This window comes from Anastrepha obliqua, chromosome 4 (genome assembly GCF_027943255.1).
Source record: "Anastrepha obliqua isolate idAnaObli1 chromosome 4, idAnaObli1_1.0, whole genome shotgun sequence".
NCBI classification, from domain to species: domain Eukaryota; kingdom Metazoa; phylum Arthropoda; class Insecta; order Diptera; family Tephritidae; genus Anastrepha; species Anastrepha obliqua.
The window spans coordinates 21,965,243-21,988,612 of record NC_072895.1 but is presented as its reverse complement, the minus strand read 5'-3'; the positions used below and the strand labels follow the sequence as shown (position 1 = coordinate 21,988,612).

Below are 23,370 nucleotides of genomic sequence, written 5' to 3'. Positions count from 1 at the left end.
ATGTTATGTTATGTTATGTTATGTTATGTTATGTTATGTTATGTTATGTTATGTTATGTTATGTTATGTTATGTTATGTTATGTTATGTTATGTTATGTTATGTTATGTTATATTATGTTATGTTATGTTATGTTATGTTATGTTATGTTATGTTATGTTATGTTGTGTTGTGTTGTGTTGTGTTGTGTTGTGTTGTGTTATGTCATGTTATGTTATGTTATGTTATGTTGTGTTATGTTATGTTATGTTATGTTATGTTAAAGTATATGTTATGTTAATGTTAACTCATTCTCTATATCCATACAAAATATGTATCAAACAAATAAAATTAAAATTTTCTTTTGAAAAATGCAACCATTCAATCAGTATTTTCTTATGACGTTATCACGTTAAACTATCGTCAGTAAACCGACTTTGCAGACAACCTCTTTTTTTTTTAGCGTTTATCCCTTACCCCCGATGAAATTATTCTAATGAAATGCGGTTGCATGCTTAATGGCAAAGTTTATTCAATATAAAAAAAATATTATTATTATTAAGCCTATTATTAAGTCGCAATCGACTGATGACTTCAAGGTCAACATAACCCAGGCCACGGTTTAAATTACGCCTGATCTATGCGACAGAGTCACTGAAACTTAAACCTCTCATATTCGTGCCACTGTGTGAAGCCATACCCGCCATTTGAACAATGTCATATTCCATATATGCAAAATGGCTTGCATAAGCTTTTCTAATACAAAAATTACTCACACCATCTTTCATTCCATTTCGATCCGCTAGTTTAGTGGCCATATGGACAGTTTTGCAACTGATTAACTTACCATGCTTGTTTACACCGAACATGTTTGAAACTATTTCCGAATTCAATTCAATTCAAATAAATTTGTCAGGCAATTATTTCTTAATATTCTAAATAATATTTCTGCAGCTATTTTAGCATGACAGTGGGTTAAAGATCGCCATTTGTAGAGTTACCCTCACATATTTCCTGTTCACGAGTGCAACCCTGTGCACGAACAAATGTAAAAGAAATTAAGAAACTCAGAAATTAACACGACATCACGACATCATTTAACACTTGGTCGTCTAAGAATCGGTACGTTTCAATATTACTGCGCGGTGTGCAGCCAAAATCTAGGCACTTGTAAAGTTAAAATTTGTAGATAAAGAATAATTGTATAGAGTTCCTTAGATTATAATAGATTTGCTGTGGGAAGTGTATTACACATTGGCCGAATTTTAGGCAAAGTGAACAAATGTGGTTGGAAAAATATGAAAGGAAAAGAAATTGAGGCCGCCTTTGCTGCAGCGGCGGTTGTCTCATTGTGATGTGCCACCAAGTCAAGCGCACTGGTGCGGTGACGTCGGCAGCGAGTTGACGTTTGCGTCGATGTTAGCAGAGTGTGGGCTAACACAAATACAAGCATGGACATTTATGCGACTATTTAGAATACATGTGGAATGGATGAACGGAGTGGGCAATTTAATTACTTCGATAATGTCTACGATAAGAAACTTTGTTGAAACTAACATTAATTCTTGTTTCCTATTGATATTGCCATAAAGATTACTAATATTGTAGGCGGAAAGAAGTAGTGAATGATTTGTGAAACGGAATGACATTTTTAAATGAAATGGCAACACTGATGTTTGGTACGTGGAGGTTTTGTCGGCTTTGGATGTATGGCGACAAGCGTCGCAGCGTTTTCGACTCTGTCACAGTTCGCGTCTACGTTGGCGCATAATGCCAACGATGCTGCGGAAAACACGTTTTTCTTTTCATTCTTGCTTTTCAAGTTGCAAATGCCAATGAAAGAAAAATAAAACTGCATTTTTTTAGGTTCGATTCAGAGTTAATTTTCTTTAAAGTCGTGAGTGTCGAACTGCTTTTAACACATTGCAGCCAAGAGATAGCTAAGTTTTGCCACGCGACATATAAATTAGTTGGAATAAAATCCAGTGATAAACGGAGCAGTGCAGCACTTTCGCTTTAAAATACACATCTATGTGCATAAATACAGTAGACCAAATCATTAATATTGCCTATATTTGCTGGGTATTTAAGTATGTAGGATCGGGATGCATAACTAATATGGAAACACATTTGTTATGCTCTTTATTTGAATAAATTTGTTTATCATGACAGTAAAAGGTTGATAATAGCATTGCCACGCATGTTAATTCTCCGTATCACGTTATCATTATCATTGACTGAAAAGTGCACAATATGGAATGCAATTCATGAAAAAATAGCACATCAAATATTAATATATAGGCATTATTCGTATATTTTTGAAGATCATAAGCGTACGAAGACATAAATTTCCTAGTGGAAATAACATTTATGAAATAAAACCAATACGTCTACATGAGCTCCTTTGCATCTACTTGTATTTAATCAGAGAATCGGTGATAAGCTTAAGAAATTTTGAATCAGGACTTAACTAGTTATCTTTTTTTTTTTTTGCGTTTGAAGTAAATTGCAAAATATACAAATAAACATGCTTTTGTTAAAAAATGCGTATCTACCCTACTTACGGCTTGCTCAATTCAATTTATTTTCAGTAGAGGACAGCCCAAGTTATCAAACTGGATTTCACCGCGGTAGCAGTTAAATAGGCCGGATTTTTTGGAATTTACAGTACAGTAAGTTGATAAATTTCTCTCTTAAATAGTATATCTAAGTAGAGTTAAATCCAATTAATTTATTTAAACAAGTCTACTTAATGTAAATATGCATAAGTGCAGAGCTGATCACTTCACGAACATTTTCATTGTAATGAAAAGTTTCGTGGGCTTAGAGAGAATTCGTGTGTGGACATATGATCTTTGTGTTAAGAGTGAGGGCGCGTAAAGGAGTTAAATTTATGGAAAACTGGTAATACTAACACCAACAACACTAGAATAGCAGGTTTGAGCGGTGAAAGTACGTGATAATGTAAGCGACGAGTTTCTGTATATATGTACATACAAATATTTTGCTTCTACAATGTTATTCTGTTCCGGAGTGATCGTTACTATACCGTCTTGTCTTTTACGAATTCGCTTAGTAATGCAAGTGTGCATAAGCACATTTTCAGTTGACTGCGGATCACGTCACGTCTGCACATTTTTGAAGCGAAGAATATGGCGCACAGTGACACTTGGTTTGATTTTGGTTAGTACTTTGCTGTTTCAAACAAATCAAATTTGAAGAATGCCTAGTATTGAACTAATTTCCCAATGCTTACAGTATATGTATTTTGTTTGTGTACTGTATTATGCATTAACAAAAACTGCAAGTATTAGCAAGTCGTGGAATTTAGCAGGGCGCCATAATGTCATCTCTTATAAAAACGCTTACTTAATTCACCCCAGAGTTGTAGAAAATCTTCTAACTTTTGATATTTCTAAAACTTCTATAAAACCCGCAAATTTAAATATAACCTGATTTTTATTCACATGTGTGTTAGTGCTGTAGAAATAAAAGGGTATGCCTGTGTTTTTGAAACTCCAGTTAATATTGTTTTTCCGAGTTTTATTGACACCTTTCTTAATCAGCTAATTTTTAATCGCTCAGCCATGTGACAAAAAGCGAAGTATATATTTGCAAGTAGAAGTTGTCATAGCTGTTTTTTAACGCACGTGGTTTGAGTAACACATTTTAAAACTCAACTGATTACTGTAAACAATAGTCATAGATAAACATATGATAATTCCGTAGGAGCATTGTTGTAACAGCATGAAACATTCCCCTTTTACTTTGGGTATTCGATTTTCTAACTGCACAAAAACCGGGTCATCAGGTAAAGCTAACATAGCCGACTGCAAATGAAGCGAATAGCGAAAGGGCTCGTCAGGCTTTTCTTGCTCCAGAAAGTAAATCTTTCTTATTTATAGCCTCTGGGAATAGAAGTTGTGTAGCATTGTAATATTGCACTCGGTTCTTAGATTATGGAAATAATCTTTTCAGCTAGATCAGTCATGCTCTTACAACAAATAAAAAACATACTTCATTAGTTATCAGTTTTTTGTAGGAAATTTTATACTGTATTTTCAGTGATCTTAAATATTTACATAAATGTTTAATTCCTTTCCAATATCCGCCTTGCCATGCAGTGTCTGGCTACGAAATGTGCAGAGTCGTCAGTATAATCATTACTAAAGCATTTGGTGATAAGGTGGAAATATGAAAGTCGTGATATGAACAGTATAAAAAAAAAATGTGTATACACAATGAACGAGTGGGTAGAAAAAAAAAACACCGCAGCCGCTGTCTCTAGCTGGCGTGCAGTAAGTACGCTTAGCTTCACGCAGTTGCTGACGTGATCGTTACGATCAGAAGTTTCCAAATTTGTGAAATGGTTGAATCGCGCTGACACGTCGACAAAATGTGTTTTCGGCGCTGCCAGCGCTATGTTGCCGATGGCGCTGGTAATTGTGACTGCGATGCTTATAACTTTGGTGCTGTCTTAGAGCGATTGCGTTTTATACACAACCAAACATCGAACAAAATGGACGTTATTGCCTTTGTTTTTATATTTTTAGAAAAAAAAATTCTAATACCAATTTTTTATGATTTTTAGTAATTAATCCTTTAGCTTAAATTAAAAAGTAAAATTAACACAGTAAAAATATAGGCGAAGAAACAAAATATGTATATGACTAAATTATTTCAAGTCTATAAGCCGCAGAGTCAGTGAGTGAGCTATGCAGTCACACGTTTTACTAGTATGCTTTGAGAAATAGAAAAAAAAAAAATAATTGAGGAAAAATTGTTGGTTGGTTTTACCTGTTGTCTACTCAAGCAGTCAACTGTTTCGAATACTCCAACAGGCCGTTCGCACGATCTACGTTAACTTGAATAAAACAAATATAAAAACGCACCAATACACTTGTCCATTGTACCGGCTTTACTATGCCGTGTCGTCTACCGCTACCGCCTCTTCTGTTGCGCTCCGTGTGAACGAAAGCTTGGCCAGTGTCTTGGCGAATATTTATTTGATACTGGTATTGGTGGTGGCGTTGATGACGGCGGTAGATCCTATCCGGGTTTTCTTTATTTCTCCACCACATTCTTTTGACACATTTTCGTACCACAACTTGAAAGCAATGCAACAACTATTTAGCTTATTGCTGTTAGCTAGTTTTACGGCGGCGGCGGTGCTATAGTTGTGCCATTCGCATACAAATGCCCGTCTGCATTTGTAGATTTGTAGAAAGAGGAATATGGGCTAGGTATGGTGCTGGTGCTGGTGTTTGGTATTTGGTGTTCTGCAACCAAAAGACAAAAAATGAAAAATAAAAAATAAAAACTTAGTAAATTATAAATGCCAAGAAAGCTCACAATGACAATGGTCCAAATTGCCGTTTGCTGGCTTGTTTCTTGATACCAGTGCACTACCACTACTTAACAGTGTTTGGATGGTACTATTCGATTGTTGCGATCAGTTTCAGTTACACTGTACTATGAGGTAGGGCAATATTGCTAAACGCATTCTTCTCGGTAATAGGTAGGCGTTAACTGCAATGCTACTAAGATTCAACTCTTGTTGGTTTCGATTAATGACAGAAATCGATCTTGCAAATTGCTCTATAACCAGACATTGCACTGCACTATGTATTTGTGTCTAACGCTCATCACTATTGCGATGCTAAAATGAATTTAGTTATTTTTTGTTATGTTCCATCTGTGTATATTATTTATTAAGAATTGAATTAAACTATCTCCGACGACGAAGAAGAATATTATAATTTAAAAGTTGCTAGTTAGTGTCCCCCTTTGGACATATAAAGTGTATGATGACTTTAAACCGTTTTTGTAAAAGGAAAATTAAATACGTAAAGCCATGCAATGAGCATTTCCTAGAAATGTAAGAAATTATAATACATACACCTGATTTTCTTCTCACACGATAGATTATCATTATGATTGGCTGTTTGTGCATTGCGACATACTCAAACAGTTTTAGGCTGCTAATAAATCCTCAAACTGCTGTAGGCTTAATTTCTACCCAGGAGGTTTGGATCTATAGCCCCATTCCCCGTCGTGTCACTGCTGAACAATCGCATAGCCATTCTTAGCCTCTTTGCAGAGTCTACAAAAATCGCTCTCTATCGCACCTATCTTTTTCATGTGATAATTAAGTTTACAATGTCCTGTTAGTCGTTCAGTGCAAAGTTTTATGTTTTTCCTGCTTAGGTTAAGGATAGCTTCTGCCTTCATCCGTTCTGGATCTATGAGTTTTTTCGACTGTCGCATGTCCGATTGGGCTCTGCAGTAATCGATTAAGCTTCGTTGTTCCTGCTCACGTAGAAAGACAGACAAAGACGTTATTTCCGCAGAAAGGTTAAGGACCTATGAAGGGAGTATCTGCCCGATAGATACGTTCCCAAAAAATTCGTCAAAAAAACAAAATTCGTGTATAAAGAGAATTAGGTGAAAACAATATTTAAAAAAATACTTTTTGAGTTCACTTAAGAATTTATTTCGTGCTTAGACATTAAATCATTCAATTACTATAAGAAATAAATTATTAAACAGCGAGAGCAAAATCTATCGAGTCTCATAGACTTTTGCTGATACTAATTTAAACGCTTTACATGCATCGAAAAATCTCACTCTATTTGCTCTATTCTTATATTTTTGCGATCCTGCAGGCAAGCAAAATGCTTAGGGAACGCGGGAGCGAAGGAGATATTAACATTTTCTCCAATAGACAAGCCGCGATCAAAGCTCTGACGACGCCATGGTGCAGAACGAAACTAGTAAACTCTTGGAAGGAGGAGATCAAATCTCTTAGGTGTGCAGTTAACATTTCTCTAATCTGGGTTCCAGAACATAGGAACATAGAGGGAAATGAAATTGCTGATGAGCTTGCCGGGAAGGGGACTAAATTGGCCTCAGAGACGCTCTACCCGGGCATCGGCATACCCCTGACAGTTGTTAAAGGGAACTGCATAAATTATTTCTCAAGAAAGCGCAGAAAAGATGGACCTCTATTTCTTCATGTGCTATTTCGAAGACAATTTGGCCCCAGTACAATATATGAAGGACTCAGAAAGTCCTTTGAACTCCTCGCCATTCAATTTCCAAACTCGTAGCTGTGTTTACCGGTCACTGGACGATCGGCACATACGTGGAAAAGCTAGGCTTACCATTTAATCTCCATTGCAGAAGCTTCAGAGAAGGGGACTGTTGAGCACTTTTTCTGTAAATGTCAGAGTTTGGCAGCTAGACGATTTAAATCACTGGGTCCTCCTTTATTCGACAGTCTGAGGCAGTGCGCCAACCTAAATCCCATCAATCTTCCCTGGCTGGCTGTAGATATCTGCATGTTGGAGGTTTCATAATGGCTCCAAATGGCGCTTTAGTGTTACTTGAGGAGTGCCAGACTGGCACTTCTACCATTTCACCTACCTACCTACCTGCTCTATGAGATTAAAGAAAAATTCATAAAATATTGAAAATGGTGTTAAAACAAAACAATTCGTGTGGGAAAAGAATTGTTTTCTTTTTAATTCGTGTAAGAAGAGAATTAGGTGTATATCAGCTCCCCAATATTCCAAAAATTTCATACAAAAATATTTCGGTACAATTATTGTTAAAATTGTAAAGGTGTTTCATTTATTTTCAGTTGAAGTGAAAAACAAAAATAAAAATGAAATTTGTTGTAAATAGTAAAATAAAACAAGATACAATTAATTAATCATTAGGTCTGTTCGATGTATGCACTAGAGTACTTTTAAAATTGTTCGATCACATCTGGTTGACATCTGTGTGAGTGAATTGTAATCTCAGTTCCTACGAGTTGTTTTCCCACAAATACTTTCTTTTTCACCGAATTGCTTCATATGAACGTCTCATAACGCCCAAATAATAGTCCTGACCTTCTGCCAAAAACTCGTGGTGTGCAATACCGTTGTAATCTATAAAATCGGTGATCATCGCTTCCTTTTTTGACTGAAAACGTTTTTTTTTTTGTCAATCTCGTCTTCCGTTTCGCTGGTTTCACTCGCATAAATACCAGGTATAAAATTACTGTTGTCACTGTTACAATCTGCTTATGTATCAGAAGAATTCTCCTCACTGTCACTTCTGTCATCCAAATTGTCTTCTATCTGTTGCTGGGATACATTTTTTGCCCGGTTTTTCATATTTGACCCTAAAAAAACGAAATCCGTAACGTAAAGTAAAAAGTGGGGTAACTTAGGTCCCCCAAATGAAAAACTTACCTTATAATTATAAATAAATTAATAATAGAATGCCACTAATAAGCTTTTGTACAGGATTTAAAATAAAACTCGACTACCTAAAGGGAAAAAGACAGATAGAAATTATTTACGAAGTTATTAAAGAAAAACTAATCTTGGGGGACCTAAAGTCCCCCACTCCGTACTCTAAGGCTTAAATACATAAAAATTTATCTACCCGTTCACATATGGGCTAAAAAATTTACAATCAGTTGCCAAGACTGTTTTGAAATGGTTTTCTTCAAAGAAATTGGTTTGGTAGAATATTTTATTGTTTTTGGTTTATTTAATTAATATTAACAAAAATGTTGTAAATAATCTCAGGTGATATGTCTTCTCCTACTAGTTTTTGCAAGTGATTGGAGAATTTACCGTTTGTTAGGTTTTTTTTCATTTTTCTTCTCTTTGGGAGAGAATTTTCGTTTACGCTCTATATTTGGATTGATGGCTGGTGATGGTTTATTTCGTTGTCACACACCACCATTTACTGCAATATGTGCCCAGGAATTTACTTAAAATATGAATAAATTTGCTTCATATAATAAAATAAGTTTTGCAAGCTGCTATAACGGAAAAAATTGTTAGTGTTATTAAACAGAAAAAAAGTGGGAGGAGCATTAAAAGTGAAGTTGACTTAATTTTATTTAGAATAGGATTACTGAGAATCTAAAGAATGCACATTTAAACGAAATCTTACCTACACAAAAAACAGATATATTTATGCAAATTGATCAAAGGCCTCTTCTAATCGCCACTTCTCTGCTCGCTATCTCTCTGCTCGGCTAACTTGACAACAAATTTACATGTGAAAGCAACAACAAAGTTATCGAACAAGATTCGCCGTTAATGAGAGTAGTTATACCCCATAAAACTGGTATGACTCATTATTTTACAAGTAATGTATTTTTAGGCAGCTCTATTCCAGCGCTACCAAGATACATATGCATATACATATTTATACCAGTTGCTTCATCTATTCGCCACCAACACAAAAAAAATTCCCTTTAATCCAACGTTGAATCTGATTTGGCAGCACTAGATTATTTCTCAAAAATTTGTTGTGATCAAAGAAAAGCAAACGAGTAATGAACAAATGAACAATGAGCGATTAAATTTGGTAAGCGTAAGCATAATCCCTAAAATATCCCTCATTATATCTGGAAACGCTGGTCTCAACATGCCAGTTGTGAGCTAACAGTCTAAAAACAAAGTTGCTTGAACATCGCTAAACTGTTGTGGCTTCACATAAAATTCTATCGCTTGGTGAGCGGAATGATTCTGTAAATAAATGTATGTATAGGGCCCGCCATCTATCGTTACGGATTTGAACTAGGTATTATTTGAAGAATGGTAACACTTAGCTGTCATCTGATTTGACAGAAAATTAGTTTTATTCTTCCGCTGAACGAAAATGGTTGTGTATACGCTCAAAGAACGCTGGGAAATATTGCGACATTGCTTTGAAAATCATGATATTATTGCAGAATGTGTACGAAAATTACGTACGGCAATGGGAAGAAGAAAAGCACCGAATGAAGCGTATGTGCGTTACTTTGCGAAAAAAGTAAGAGAAACTGGGTTGCTTATTGACAAACCAACGCCGTCAAAGACCAGTGTTATGCCAACACGATGTCATAGCTGAAATACAGCCGCATACAATCGAAAATGTGTTGAAAAATTGGACCCATCGTATGGGATGGTGCATGGCTAGCCGAGGCAGCCATATGAATGAAGTTGTGTTCCATCATTAACCGGAAGGATTGTACTTTAAAATAAAAAAAACAGTTTGGAAAAATATTGAGTAGTTTCTTTTTCATAGCATTTTTAATTCCGTAAAGTTATATGGCGGACCCTGTATATGAATATGGCGGCGAAATTCTAAAAAAATTTGTGGGATTTGCCAAAGAGGTTTGTGCTCAGCATTGAAAAGTAGTAGTGGGATCGCGGTAAAATTTTATGTATGGCTGTGTTATTTATATACTCGAACAGTGTTTTCCCTGAAATTCAATTATAAAATATATAAAGTTAATTGGAACGCCATTAGTTTACTTTTTAATTTGTAAACAAAAAACATAGCTTTGAAAAAACTTCTTCGAAACGACGATCATTGAAACTAGCGTACGTAAAATGTGGAGAAAATAGGGCATCAAAAGGTTTTTCTAACAGCGGTTGTCCCTCGGCAGGCAATTTGGAACGCGCGATTGTATTTGTATTATAAGGGCTGATCAATTTAGAGGTGTCGGCCAATCTATATTATTTTTGTGTAGCACTATTCATGACATTTAACCTTTTTAAAGACAAACCCTTGGCCTAAAGATAAATGTTGGCCGCAACTGCCCCGTAATTCGGTCATCCGTAAACACTAATTTTGAAAGACTCGCTTCGGTCGGTAGTTCGTGAAAAACTTTAGGAATGTTGGCTTCCAATGCCTCAATCGCAGCTGGTTTGCCCACAAAGTATTTAGACTTTACATACCCTCAAAAATAAAAGGCCAATCCACTGATCCGAGACGAGAGATAAATTACTCAACGAAACGACGACGCAGTAAATCTATTGTTTCATGGGCTGCATGACAAGTAGCGCCGTTTAGTTGTAATCAAATGTAGTGGAGATCGAGGGCTTCAATTTCCGGCATCGAAAAATCATTTATCATGGCGCGATAGCGTTCGCCATTCACCGTTACATTGGCACCAGCCTCGTCTTTGAAGAAATATGGGTCGATGATTCCTCCGGCCCATAGGCCGCACTAAACGGTTGTTTTCAATGGATGTAATGACTGTTCTTGAATGGCTTCAATTTTGTTTATTGATGTGGCCATTAAGCCAAAAATGGGACTCATCGCTGTATACCATAAGTTGGCCTGAGCGCGCGATGAACACTTTTCACAGAACGTCGAGTTTCGTAATGCAGTTTTACGATTTGTAAAAGTGGTTGTGGCCTAAGTTTTTCCATTATGAGATATCAATGAATAATGAAAAAAATTATGTATTTAGTTTGACAGTAGTCACGCGTGATTTGTCAAAAAAACCCCTATTGGGGAAAAACTACCTCCCAATCTGATCGCCCTTTATGATGAAAAGACTCGCATAAAACCAACTGTTCTTTTTCTAAGTTTATGTAGGCAAACATCGCATGCCCGATTCATTAACGGCAAAAAACTTTAAGGGAGGGGTCTAGGGTTTGAGCATTTTTTTTAATGAATTTTTGAGACTTTGCTTTAGAGATATGAATAGTGAAAATGTATTTAAACTTTTTGTACATTATAAAGCATCATTTCAACAATATTGTACTAAATTTTTGTAAGAAAATATCGGGAAATAAGCCGGTGAGGTAACTTTTCCGAAAACGCCTTTTCCAAAAGGTGATTTGCGGTGACTATCGTATCTAGTTGTAGAATCACCTGAAATAAAAAAAAACAGAATTATTTGGTTAAATTATCACCAAAACCTCCCCCCACTGGCTCCGATTTTTTTTTTTTAATTTTTACGTTGCCAGCGCGTTTTTGAAGCAAAAAGTGCGATTTTCACTGATTTTTTCGCTGTATAAGTGGAAACCGCCCTTAATGTAAAACAAAAAAGTGAAAAATCTCTCAGTGGGGGGGAGGTATTTTATATATAGAAGTTGTATACCAAATTTGAAAAGGATCGGTTAAATATTGTTGAAGTTCTAATAGTCACGGACTTTGAAAAAGTGGTTTCGAGAAAAACGTAACGCTCCGCTCCAAACGCTCGCAGCTGTCGCAGAGGAGTGGGGACAAAAACGTCTATAACTCCAAAAGTTTTGCTCCGATTGAGCTGAAATTTTGGGACAATATTTTTGAGATGATTTACTATAAGAAAAAGCTATTTCCAAAAAATCGATTTTTTGAAAGTCAAACCCTAGACCCCTCCCTTAAGTCGTTGTATTTTACACCACTCGGAAAGCTAACTGATAGTCCTATCGGCCTTGAGATCAATGATCCGAACTTAATTGTTGCAGCGCGCCAAAGCATCTTGGACTGGGAAAATTATTCGATATCCTTGAATAAACGAGTAATAATAATAGAGGCAAGTCGGAGCGAAAGTTAACACAAAATAAACGCAAGAATTAGCAATAATCAGTGTAATTGAACAGAATATTGGTCGCTTTCTGAATACATAAATATGTACGTGGAATTTCTCTCTTACTTTTATCGAAGCGCACGGTAGTGCATATGTATGTGTGAAGCACTCTGTGCCTCGTATATAAACACCTAATTATAAAAAAAAATATGAATCTACATATGCCAACACAAGTAAAGTTATTAAATTTGGTCGACTCCTTTGGAAGCCTAATCATAAGCGTTTTTATAGTTTTTTTTTTGTAACTTATTTAACTTACACTCATTTGTGGGCTGTTTAGCTGAACTAAACGCTTCGATTTTTGTATAATCATATACAGTTATACATGTATGTACATACATTCGTATGTGTTTCGGTGTAATTATCTCAGAGTAGTTGCTTATCAGTCGTGCAGTCGAGACCCTCAATGTAGTTGGCGTTTAAGCGCCAATTAAAATGTGTGGCACATAAAAAGAAAACAGAAATATGAAATTCTTATCAGTATTCAAAATATTATAGAATAAATAATGACTTTTTCTGAGACGTGTACGATTTCACAATTCTGATCTGCACATGAAGTTGTCATCCACTGACAAAAGTAAGGTGATAAGAAGAGATATATGCTCCCTGGAGTGAAGTCTGATAATACAGCAGAATTTATAATACGAAAATTGAAGTTTATTCCAATTTAAGTCTAATAAAGATAGGAAAGTAAATACCTTTTTGTAGGAAAATAGTGGTGTTACTGCTAAGTCTCTGTGCATAACTGGCAACACATAACTACCGGTGCCGATGGGCAACTTATAGAGCATCTTTCAAAAGAAATCTTCAGTTTTTGTGTGTAGACATAAATCTTCTCAATTAGCGGTTTGCCCTCCTAAGCGATAGTCAAGTTTTAAGTGTTTAGGGATAGTCTGAGGCCTGAAAAAATGATGATTTTCAATAATTTTTTTTTTGCTAGTCAATTGCTCATTTTACAAAAATAAAAACATTGCATTAATACATCATGTTCCGACTTGATTGTAGCAAAATTTCAGAAAAAAACAAAACAAAAATAATAATTGTAAAAGTTATCGCTCTCTGTGGGCATCCCGTTTCTCCAGAATACCCTTGCGTTGATCATCACAAGTCCTTGGAAAAATCAATCGGACAAGAGAAATTAGTTTTACTAATAGAAAATCTTGATCGAAGAACATTTTTTTTTTTTTTTTATTAACAATATCAAGAAATATTTTTCAGATTTTCGAGAAAAAAATTAAAAAAAAAATCGAAATTTTTGAAAAACAAAAATCCTTCGATCAGGCACGAGTTTTTTATGTTTTTCAAAAGCAGTATAAATTTTATTAAAATCTACCAAGCGGCTTTAAGTTACACTGATCACCAGTTCAAAAAACATAGTTTTGAGAAAAACGCATTTAAAGTTTTGCTATCTGCTCCGGAGCGCCCGAGCGCCCTTTGTTAATTGTTGAATAACTCGTAAAGTAATTGTCGGATTCACTTCAAATTTTCACACAATATTTTAAAGATATTAAATTTTAAGAAAATGCAAAAAAAAATCCAATTTTTTGAAAATTCTGACTACCCCTAACCCCTTATAGAGCATTTTTCAAAATATATCTTCAGTTTGTGTGTAAACATAAATCTTCTCAATGAGCGATTTGCTCTCCTAAGCGATAGTCAAGTTTTGAGTGCCACTTTATTATCGTTTGCCGTAGTGCACTAGTCCCGAAGTTCATAGAGAGACAAAACTCTCTAGGGACGCGCAATCGCAATCAACTCCTATGGTTGCCAGACCATAAAGCAGCGATTAGCCAGAGAAGTGACGGCGGCTACTAAGCTGCAAATTGTGATGGACGACACACCATGCAAGAGGAGCTCAGAAGAGCATCCACACTGATTCCACTAGGTCCTTGCCAGGAGGTTATAATGTTGAAAAGTTCAAACATACACCTGCGCATGAACATCAACTCAACTATTTTTTGTTATATTATTATTTATTATATTTAATATTATTTATATTTAAAAATATATTAAAAATAGCAATTGAAAACCTAAACATTCTTTCTCGCTCCTTTGTAGTGGTACTGTAACGACTTGGAACGAAAAAGGACTCTTCTCTTTTTTAAGTAATGCAAGCAGCAGTGATGGAAGAATCAAACGGTTGGTTTTGTATGAATACAATCACTTAGTTCAATCATTAAATTGCATATTTTTCGCAGTAGAGACCGTTGAACAACAAATCAACACCAACACTATCACCAACAACCAACAACAAGAGCAGGCCCAGCTCGAGCAACCATCCTCACCCACTTCTGTCGCTACGCCGACAAGCACCAATAGCGGCACCACCAACAATCCAACGCCAACATTTAGTTATGACGACTTGTTCCCGGCATTGCCAGCGAATACCGCCGCTCCACTGAGCAGTAACGCTGGCCCACCCTGTGTGCGTGTAACGACTACGCAAAAAACCCAGGTCAGTATAAAAAACTGTTAGATTAGATAGATTTTATTTGTATATACATAGATTTGCATGTATTATATTCGTATACTTTTTATATTCACACGTATATGGACGATAGGTGTTGCACGTGTCTGGCGATGAGCGAAAAACTACTGAATCGGACAAGTTCGGTGAGGGTGAATCGAAGCGTATCTGTCAGCAAATTTCAAAGGATACAGGCGCTCAAATTGAAATCGCCAGTGGCAAAAATCAATCTCTGACCTTCTTGATTAAGGGCAAGCAAAGCGAAATATTGGATGCACGCCGTCGCATTCTAATGCATTTCTCAACCCAAGCCAGCAAACAGGTATCGATACCGAAAGAGCACCATCGTGTCATTCTCGGCAAGCGCGGCGAACGTTTGCGTGAGCTGGAGCGTGTAACCGCAACACGCATAAACATCCCTACTCAAACGGAGGAGAGTGAGGTGGTCACCATTTTGGGTACTAAGGAGGGTATTGAAAAGGCCGAGCAAGAGATCCGCCAATTATCGGCTGAACAGTATAAGAAGTGCTCGGATCGCACTTCGGTGCCAAAAGTGTATCATCCGTTTATTGTGGGCCCTAATAATGAGAACCTCGCCAAGTTGATGGAAGAAACCGGGGCGAAGATCAATGTACCGCCACAATCGGTACAAAAGGACGAGATTGTGATTTCGGGCGAGAAGGATGCCGTAGCCAATGCTAAGGCTAAAGTGGAAGCTATCTATAAAGAAATGGAAAAGAAGTGCTCCACTGTTAGTGTTGAAGTAGCGAAGTCGCAGCACCGCTATGTTATCGGTCCGAAAGGTTCAACGTTGGCGGATATTCTTCGCATCACTGGAGTTTCAGTTGAAATGCCACCCACAGATTCGCCATTGGAGACAATAACATTGCGCGGCCCGCAAGTGGCATTGGGTAACGCGTTGACCGTGGTTTACCAGAAGGCCAATTCCGTTAAATCGGTGGAAATCGAAGCGCCTAATTGGACACATAAATATGTGATCGGACGCAAAGGTGCCAATATGCGTCAACTGGAGGAGGAATGCCCCAATGTGAATGTCTTCTGTCTGGATGATAAAATCAAACTAGAAGGCGATCCCGAACGCGTTGATCAGGCAACAAATTATCTCAACGATATTGTACGCAACTACTTGGACCACTACACTTACGTGGTGATGACAGTGAATCCATCCTACTATAAGCATATCATTGGTAAAGCTGGCGCAAATGTGAACCGCTTAAAGGACGAACTGAAAGTGAATATCAATATTGAAGAGCGTGAAGGTCAGAATAACATACGTATTGAAGGGCCGAAGGAGGGCGTTCAACAGGCTCAGCTTGAATTACAAGAAAAAATCGACAAACTGGAAAATGAAAAGTCAAAGGATGTGATCATCGATCGCCGTTTGCATCGTTCGATTATTGGTGCCAAGGGCGAAAAGATACGGGAGATCAAGGATCGCTATCGCCAGGTTACTATCACCATACCAAGTCCTCAAGAAAATACCGACATTGTTAAACTACGCGGCCCCAAAGAGGATGTCGACAAGTGCCACAAAGATTTGCTGAAACTAGTTAAGGAGATACAGGAGTCATCACACATCATCGAGGTACCAATATTTAAGCAGTTCCACAAATTCGTAATTGGAAAAGGCGGAGCCAATATCAAAAAAATACGCGACGAAACTCAAACAAAAATCGATTTGCCAGCGGAGGGGGATACGAACGAAGTGATTGTGATCACAGGAAAGAAGGAAAATGTACTTGACGCCAAGGAACGTATTCAAAAGATTCAAAATGAGTTGTCCGACATCGTCACTGAAGAGGTGCAAATTGAGCCGAAATTCTACAACTCCATCATTGGCACCGGCGGTAAACTAATTTCAGCCATTATGGAAGAATGTGGGGGGGTTTCCATTAAATTTCCCACTAGCGACTCGAAGAGCGATAAGGTAAGCAGTAGTACCAAATGCTGTACACTATTAATCTACTTATCGTTTTGCTGTTTATTCGATAATTCTTGAAATCTATAAATCTTATACATTTATTCCAGGTGACAATTCGTGGTCCAAAAGACGATGTGGAAAAAGCCAAAGCTCAACTTCTCGAACTTGCCAACGAACGCCAACTGGCCTCATTTACTGCTGAGGTACGTGCCAAGCAACAGCATCATAAATTCCTAATCGGTAAGAATGGAGCTTCCATCCGCAAGATCCGCGACGCCACTGGTGCGCGCATCATTTTCCCTTCCAATGAGGATGAGGATAAGGAGGTTATAATAATTATTGGCAAAGAGGACAGTGTGAAGTCTGCCAAAGAGCAATTGGAGGCCATCATCAAAGACATCGATCAAGTTACCGAGGGCGAAATTTCCGTCGATCCCAAGTACCACAAACATTTCGTTGCAAAGCGTGGCGAAATTTTGCATCGAATTTCGGAAGAGAACGGTGGCGTTATGATTTCCTTCCCACGGCCAGGTGTCGATTCTGACAAGGTTACCTTGAAGGGAGCCAAGGATTGCATTGAGGCTGCGAAGCAACGAATCGCCGAAATTGTTGCCGACTTGGAAGCGCAGGTCACCATTGAGGTGGTCATTCCGCAGCGACTGCATCGCACAATAATGGGTGCGCGCGGCTTCAAGGTGCAACAAGTGACCTCTGAGCATGATGTACAAATTAAATTCCCCGATCGCGATGCTACTAATCCTGTTGAGGGTCTAGTAAACGGTACCAATGGTAGTGGTGAAGATTGCGATGAAAATGCCGAACCGGTGCGTGAATGCGATATTATTCGCATTACTGGCCGCACCGAAAAATGTGAAGCGGCAAAACAAGCATTGATTGGCTTGATACCGATCGTTGAGGAGCTTGAGGTGCCCTACGATTTGCATCGTACAATCATCGGTCCCAAAGGTGCCAATGTACGTCAATTTATGTCAACCTATGATGTGCACATTGAGTTGCCGCCCAGCGAAACAAAGTCTGACCTGATAAAACTCAGCGGTACGCCGGCGCACGTGGAGGAAGCTAAGGCTGCTTTAGAAAAAATGATCGAAGAGTACGAAGCAGATCGTGCTGATCGCGAGCTACGTTCGTATGAGCTGAAAATCGATGTGGATACACAGTACCACTCCAAATTGATTGGACGCCGTGGTGCCGTTATCAATAAGTTGCGCGCCGATCATGACGTGCAAATCTCGCTGCCAAAACGTACAGATCCCGATCCAAGAATCATTACCATCACAGGTTATCAAGCCAATACTGAAGCAGCGCGTGATGCCATTATGGAAATCGTCGGTGATTTGCAGGATTTGTACCGTGAAGTCATTGAAGTGGACTCCCGCATACATTCACACATAATCGGACATCGCGGGCGCACCATTCGAAAGATCATCGAGGACTATAAGGTAAGCACAAATTCATACAAATGCGACTTGAAAACTTTGTGCGCATATCAATAATTGTTCATGACCCACAAATGTATTATGAACGAACCCTACATATGTATGAGTGGGGGAGGTCAACACTTTTAGGAATGGGGGGCACAGAAAAGGGAAGGGGTGATTATTTTACATAGCACTATTTTTCTCTATGTAATTATAAATATTTGCTTAGTTTCACTCAAATCGGTTCATTAAACTATTGTTGAGTTTCGAGTCGTGTTTAAGTTCAAGTTAAAAAAAAAAAGAAAAAAAGACGGATCATTATTCGAGTAGATCTAATTACAAGGGCACTGTCGGAAGTAAATTGAAGACGATCAGCGTTCAGGCCGGAGGATTCCCACTCTGGAGCGAATACAGAATGTGTGCCCAACATCAGACCGCTGTTTTTCAGCGATTTTGATGGAATCAACTGGTTTGCTGACGTAATAAGGGATGTGGTGTAGCGATTTGTTTACAACGGGGGTAGGGAAAAACTGATAAACAAAAAAATCAATGCAGCTCCTGCCCATGTTACATCATTGTCGTCTGAACAACGACTGATTGTATTAAACTTACCTCACTTTAAACTTTTTTTGTTTCATTCATCTCTTTTTCTCTGGCGTAACCCCTATGACATAAAAGCTAAAGTTACTCTCACAATATTGCTTGCGAGGGCCAAAACCTGTAATCTATCATCCTTGGAGGCTTCCGGTCTTGTTTGAAAAAGAAATAAATCCAGAAATTTTTAAATCAATATGTACGTCCATTTTGATTATCATCCTGGTATATCTCAAATCAGCGCATGATAGGCCCCGCTAGTGCTCACTGCCCTGCAGAAGCCCTAGATCGGCGACTGTTAGCGAAAATTTTTGTATCTGTAACGAGAACTGTAATGAATTTATGAATCGAATTGTTACTCGATATAAACCTTGGTCTCACCCTTTTGATTCTGAGTCGGCGCACGAGTTTATACAGTTTCAGAAAAAGGTGTTGCACGGCCTAAGAAGGTCAAGCTGTAACAATTGGCTGGAAAAGTTGATGGCTGCAGTTTTTTGATTTTCAGATGGCATCTTAGTGGTTGCAATACGCCCGTTTACTACAGTAATGATTCCATAATCCACGTTTAGCGCTTGCAGGTCATTTATTTTGAAAATGTGAGAAACTTTTTAATAATAAATTATATACAAGTTCTGAGGAGTGTATTATTTATGCTTAAAGGATAGTACTTCGTAAAGGAAAATAATTGCATATCTTATTTCACATTCATTCCGCCATTTTTTGATTTTCTGTTATAGCTCAGAAATTCTCCTTTGTCAATGGCATGAAAATTACATTATCACAATTGATTTCTTCCTCTTCGATTGTTGAAGCTAACAGCATTTTGTCCTATATTACAGGTGGACATCAAATTCGCTTCTTCGGACGATGCTCAAACTAATCGCAATGCCGTAACAATTATCGGCAAAGAAGAGAATGTCGAAAATGCCAAGGAAGTTATACTCAATATGGCCGAGGATTATACCAACGAATATTTGGACAATTTGCCACCTTCGCCACAACCTCAGACAGTGGCAGCCTTCCTACCGGGTGGTGGAAACGAAAATGGTTTTGTCATTAAGGATGCACCATGGGAAAGAGCTAACGACAGGCAAGGCAAGAGCTCTGCACCCAACACTCAGTCGCAAGAAGATTTCCCAGATTTCGCAGCTGGCGGTCCCACACCAGTGGCTTCGCCCTTAACATCGGCATGGGGACCGAAAAACTAAACGAAATTAATTCAAACAAAGAAAAAAATACTAATCCGTAAAAAAAGAAGTTTACAAAAAGCAGACAAAAAAAAAACAGTAAAAATTGCAAACGCATCAAAATATATAAAAAATATGAAAAGATAGGCAAACGATGAAAGAAAATTCTTGAAACACAAACACCAGAAAACTGAGAAGGAGGAGCATATTAGGTAGGAGATCAGCAATGCACATACGCACACTCACCAACAAAAGTGAGTGCCAAATCGAAGGTTGTCCATAATAGCGTTTTTGTTCTAAAATCAAATTTGCGTTGCAATGACTTCACTAGAATCACTAAAAACAAATCACTAAACAAACAACAACAACAACAATCAACATCCCAATTTAAAAGACAGCATCGAAACATTAAAAACAAGTGAGGAATTCTATATGCTTGTAATTTGCAATTTACGCAATACTTTGCAAGCTAAGTCTCAATTGAAGTGTAATGTGTATAACGGTTTAAAAGTAGATGTTAACATTTCGTAGTTATCGACAAATAAGAGCAAAAGTGTTAAGTTATAAGAAATGTTCTTTATTTGCGTAGGTTCACATAACAGTTACTTTCTCGTATTTATCAGACAGAATAGCTGCCGGATTTTTTGACACTTGATCTTGCGTTGCCTAATTGCGTTATTATTATGTGAGAAATTTTTTGTTGTCGTTTGTTACGCCTTTGGAAGTTAACCGTGGAACAGGGCATTTCAATATCATACTCACACACTCACACCACGTACACATGTTCATTCTTATTTTGCATATCGTTGGTGAAAAGCTCAGCAGTTCAGTTAGAGAGTTGACCTCTTTTCTATCAAACGCGCTTTTCATTTACATACGTAAACGCTCCAACGAAAAAATGGAAAACTTCTAAATCCCAAGTAAACCTTTAATTACTTTTTCGACTACGTGAATATGCTAAAAGAAATGTTATATGCATACATACGTACATTAGGCTTGACTTGGTTACACACGCATAGATGCATGCAAGCATACATTAACCTTTGTCTTTTCTAGTGTCCGTAAAGTAGAGTGTTTTTAACAAGTAGATTTTTCAAATATGTTACAAATGTCTGCCGTAAAATGTTTTAATTTATATATATACATACACACATACATATATAATTTATATAGGGAGCGAAGATTGCAAGTGGAAAATGCAACGAAGATATGAAATTATATTGAAAAGATAATTTTATTAGTATACATAGCTGAAGAGAATGCAGATGATTTTAGTATTTGCCAACCTTCTTTGTATTGATCTTTTGGATAATCATGAACCGGAGACGGAGACGCTTCAGCAGAGAGTTAGTTAGCTGATGGCAATATTTTTTTTCTTTAAATATAAAATCTTAATTTTGCGGAGTAATGTAAAAATAAAGTGTTTTATATTTGTATTTAATTATATATCAACTCTATATATATTATCTATTATATACATAATATAAAACGATTATATTATACCTATGCTCATTAAAATGCGAAATGTCTCTTTCAAATCCTACGAACCGATTCACATTATTATGCTGCCTATCATTGGTACACACAGCCACACACACACACCACAATTGAGTGCGATGGGGTCTTGCTTAACATAAAACTCTTTAAACTATTTCGAGAGCATAACTTTATTGCATAGCGAAGACCTTACAATTACAATTTAAATTTTCTCTTGCGTTTTCTTTTGTTGTATTTTTTGTATTAAGTCGAAAGTCGAAACAAACTGCGTTGTCATTTACAAGTATATATGTATATGTGCATATATATTTGAAAGCAACAATACGATACCTCTTTACACAGTTCTCCAATCAAATAAAGCAGAAAAACAAACAAAAAAAAAAGAAACAAAAAACAACAAAACAAAAGAAAAACTGTATTCCTGTGCAATTAAAAGTCTTCATTTTTTCGGCTTATAGTTTTACATTTTTGTGCGATTTATTATAATTATTATTTTTTCTAACGCAATTTACACAATTATATAAAAATATGATATTTTTTTTGCAAAACATTTTAAACTTAACTGAGTTAAGGAGTAACAACGATTTTTATAAAATTTATGCATTGAAACCACAAATACAATACACAGAATATACATAAATAGTATAGACGTTGATGAGCTCCTTAACGCAAATAAATACGATTTATATTATTCATTGAATATAAATAAAAATGGAAAACATAGTTAAAATAAAAAACAAAAAAATACGTAAAACCAATTTCAGTTTGTGTTTTATTTTTTCTTTGCTTTTTTCATAGCAATTTACAACGATGTATAATTTTTTTTTTTTTGTGGAATTTCGATTCCCATTATTTTTTTTCACATATTCTTTTGCTTCCTTCACTTGAATACACAGCTAATTGGTGAAACGAAGTAATGAAGAAACAAGTTTTAACGGTACAACCTGACGTATTTTTTTATAAGCATATACACATAAAGAAAATAATCGATTCCCATAAGTTATATTGCAGATTGCAAAAAAAAAAAAAAACCAAAACCAAAACACGAAATTTAATTACATTAACATACATATGTATATTAAACATACATAAATACATGTGCATATTATACAAATCATTTATAAGTATATGTACATATATATATACATACATATATATATTTTCCTATATTCCAGACAAAATTAAATAAATAAAAAATAGGTGAAACAAAACTAAAAAATAAAAAATACAATTATTATAAATAAAATAAAATGAAACACATATACAGCGATTTAACTTAAAACTACAAAAAAAAAAAAGAAAAACGTGAAGTAAATTAGCATTTTGTCTCTTTTTGTTTTATATAAAAACAACTGGTTTGATGAACAAATGTTAAACAAAAAATTGACTGTAGTGTTGGAAACACTGAAATTACTTGAGCCAACAGCAACAACAAAGGCAGCATATTATGTGACCATTAATTATAAGGACATGTGTTCATGAAACATACACACATAAAATTTATATACATAGATGGGGGTACTAAATGGGTGTGTCATAATCGGTTGTAGAAAAATATTTCAAAACAATTATTATTTTTCTATTTTTTATTAAATATTTAATACTTTTGCTATGCAGTCTTCACAATTTTTGCTTTCATGTTTTATTTAAATTTGTTTGTTCCGTAAATTCCTGATGAACTAAATGGTATGCCAACAGGTGGTTTCGTTTTTAAAATGCTTGAAAACACAGTTTAATACATGTTTATGATTGTTGCTTTGTTAGACAGCAGGGGCCGTAATCATTGAGTTTTGTCAAAAACAAAAAAATCATAGTCATTTAGAAATTTTATAATTTGCGCCCTACACAAGGCGAATCTAATACATTAATGAATGCGCCTTGCGGCCTCTATAAAATTAATAAATTTCA

General features: G+C 36.5%; 1 protein-coding gene across 4 annotated transcripts; it reads left to right on the top strand.

The window, feature by feature from the left end:
• Positions 1–1,062: 1,062 nt before the first annotated feature.
• LOC129245825 (vigilin) lies at positions 1,063–22,220 on the top strand. 4 transcript variants are annotated; one of them, XM_054884237.1, is made up of 7 exons: positions 1,063–1,100; positions 2,570–2,650; positions 14,395–14,475; positions 14,538–14,791; positions 14,898–16,751; positions 16,853–18,205; positions 19,618–22,220. In XM_054884237.1, the coding sequence occupies exons 3-7, from the start codon at positions 14,445–14,447 to the stop codon at positions 19,984–19,986; spliced, it is 3,861 nt and encodes a 1,286-aa protein (XP_054740212.1). In that variant the 5' UTR covers positions 1,063–1,100; positions 2,570–2,650; positions 14,395–14,444; the 3' UTR covers positions 19,987–22,220. The 4 variants fall into 4 exon arrangements, with proteins under 4 accessions (XP_054740212.1, XP_054740210.1, XP_054740209.1 ...); XM_054884235.1 differs by having other exon boundaries at positions 1,064–1,100; positions 2,573–2,650; positions 14,535–14,791; XM_054884234.1 differs by having other exon boundaries at positions 1,064–1,100; positions 14,535–14,791.
• Positions 22,221–23,370: the final 1,150 nt, after the last annotated feature.

Excerpts from the sequence above, each read along its gene's own strand:
- LOC129245825 (XM_054884235.1), top strand. The coding sequence starts at position 14,445 with ATGCAAGCAGCAGTGATGGAAGAATCAAACG. Across the intron at positions 14,476-14,534 it reads AGTGATGGAAGAATCAAACG|TAGAGACCGTTGAACAACAA; the intron begins GTTGGTTTTGTA and ends TATTTTTCGCAG. Across the intron at positions 18,206-19,617 it reads AGATCATCGAGGACTATAAG|GTGGACATCAAATTCGCTTC; the intron begins GTAAGCACAAAT and ends CCTATATTACAG.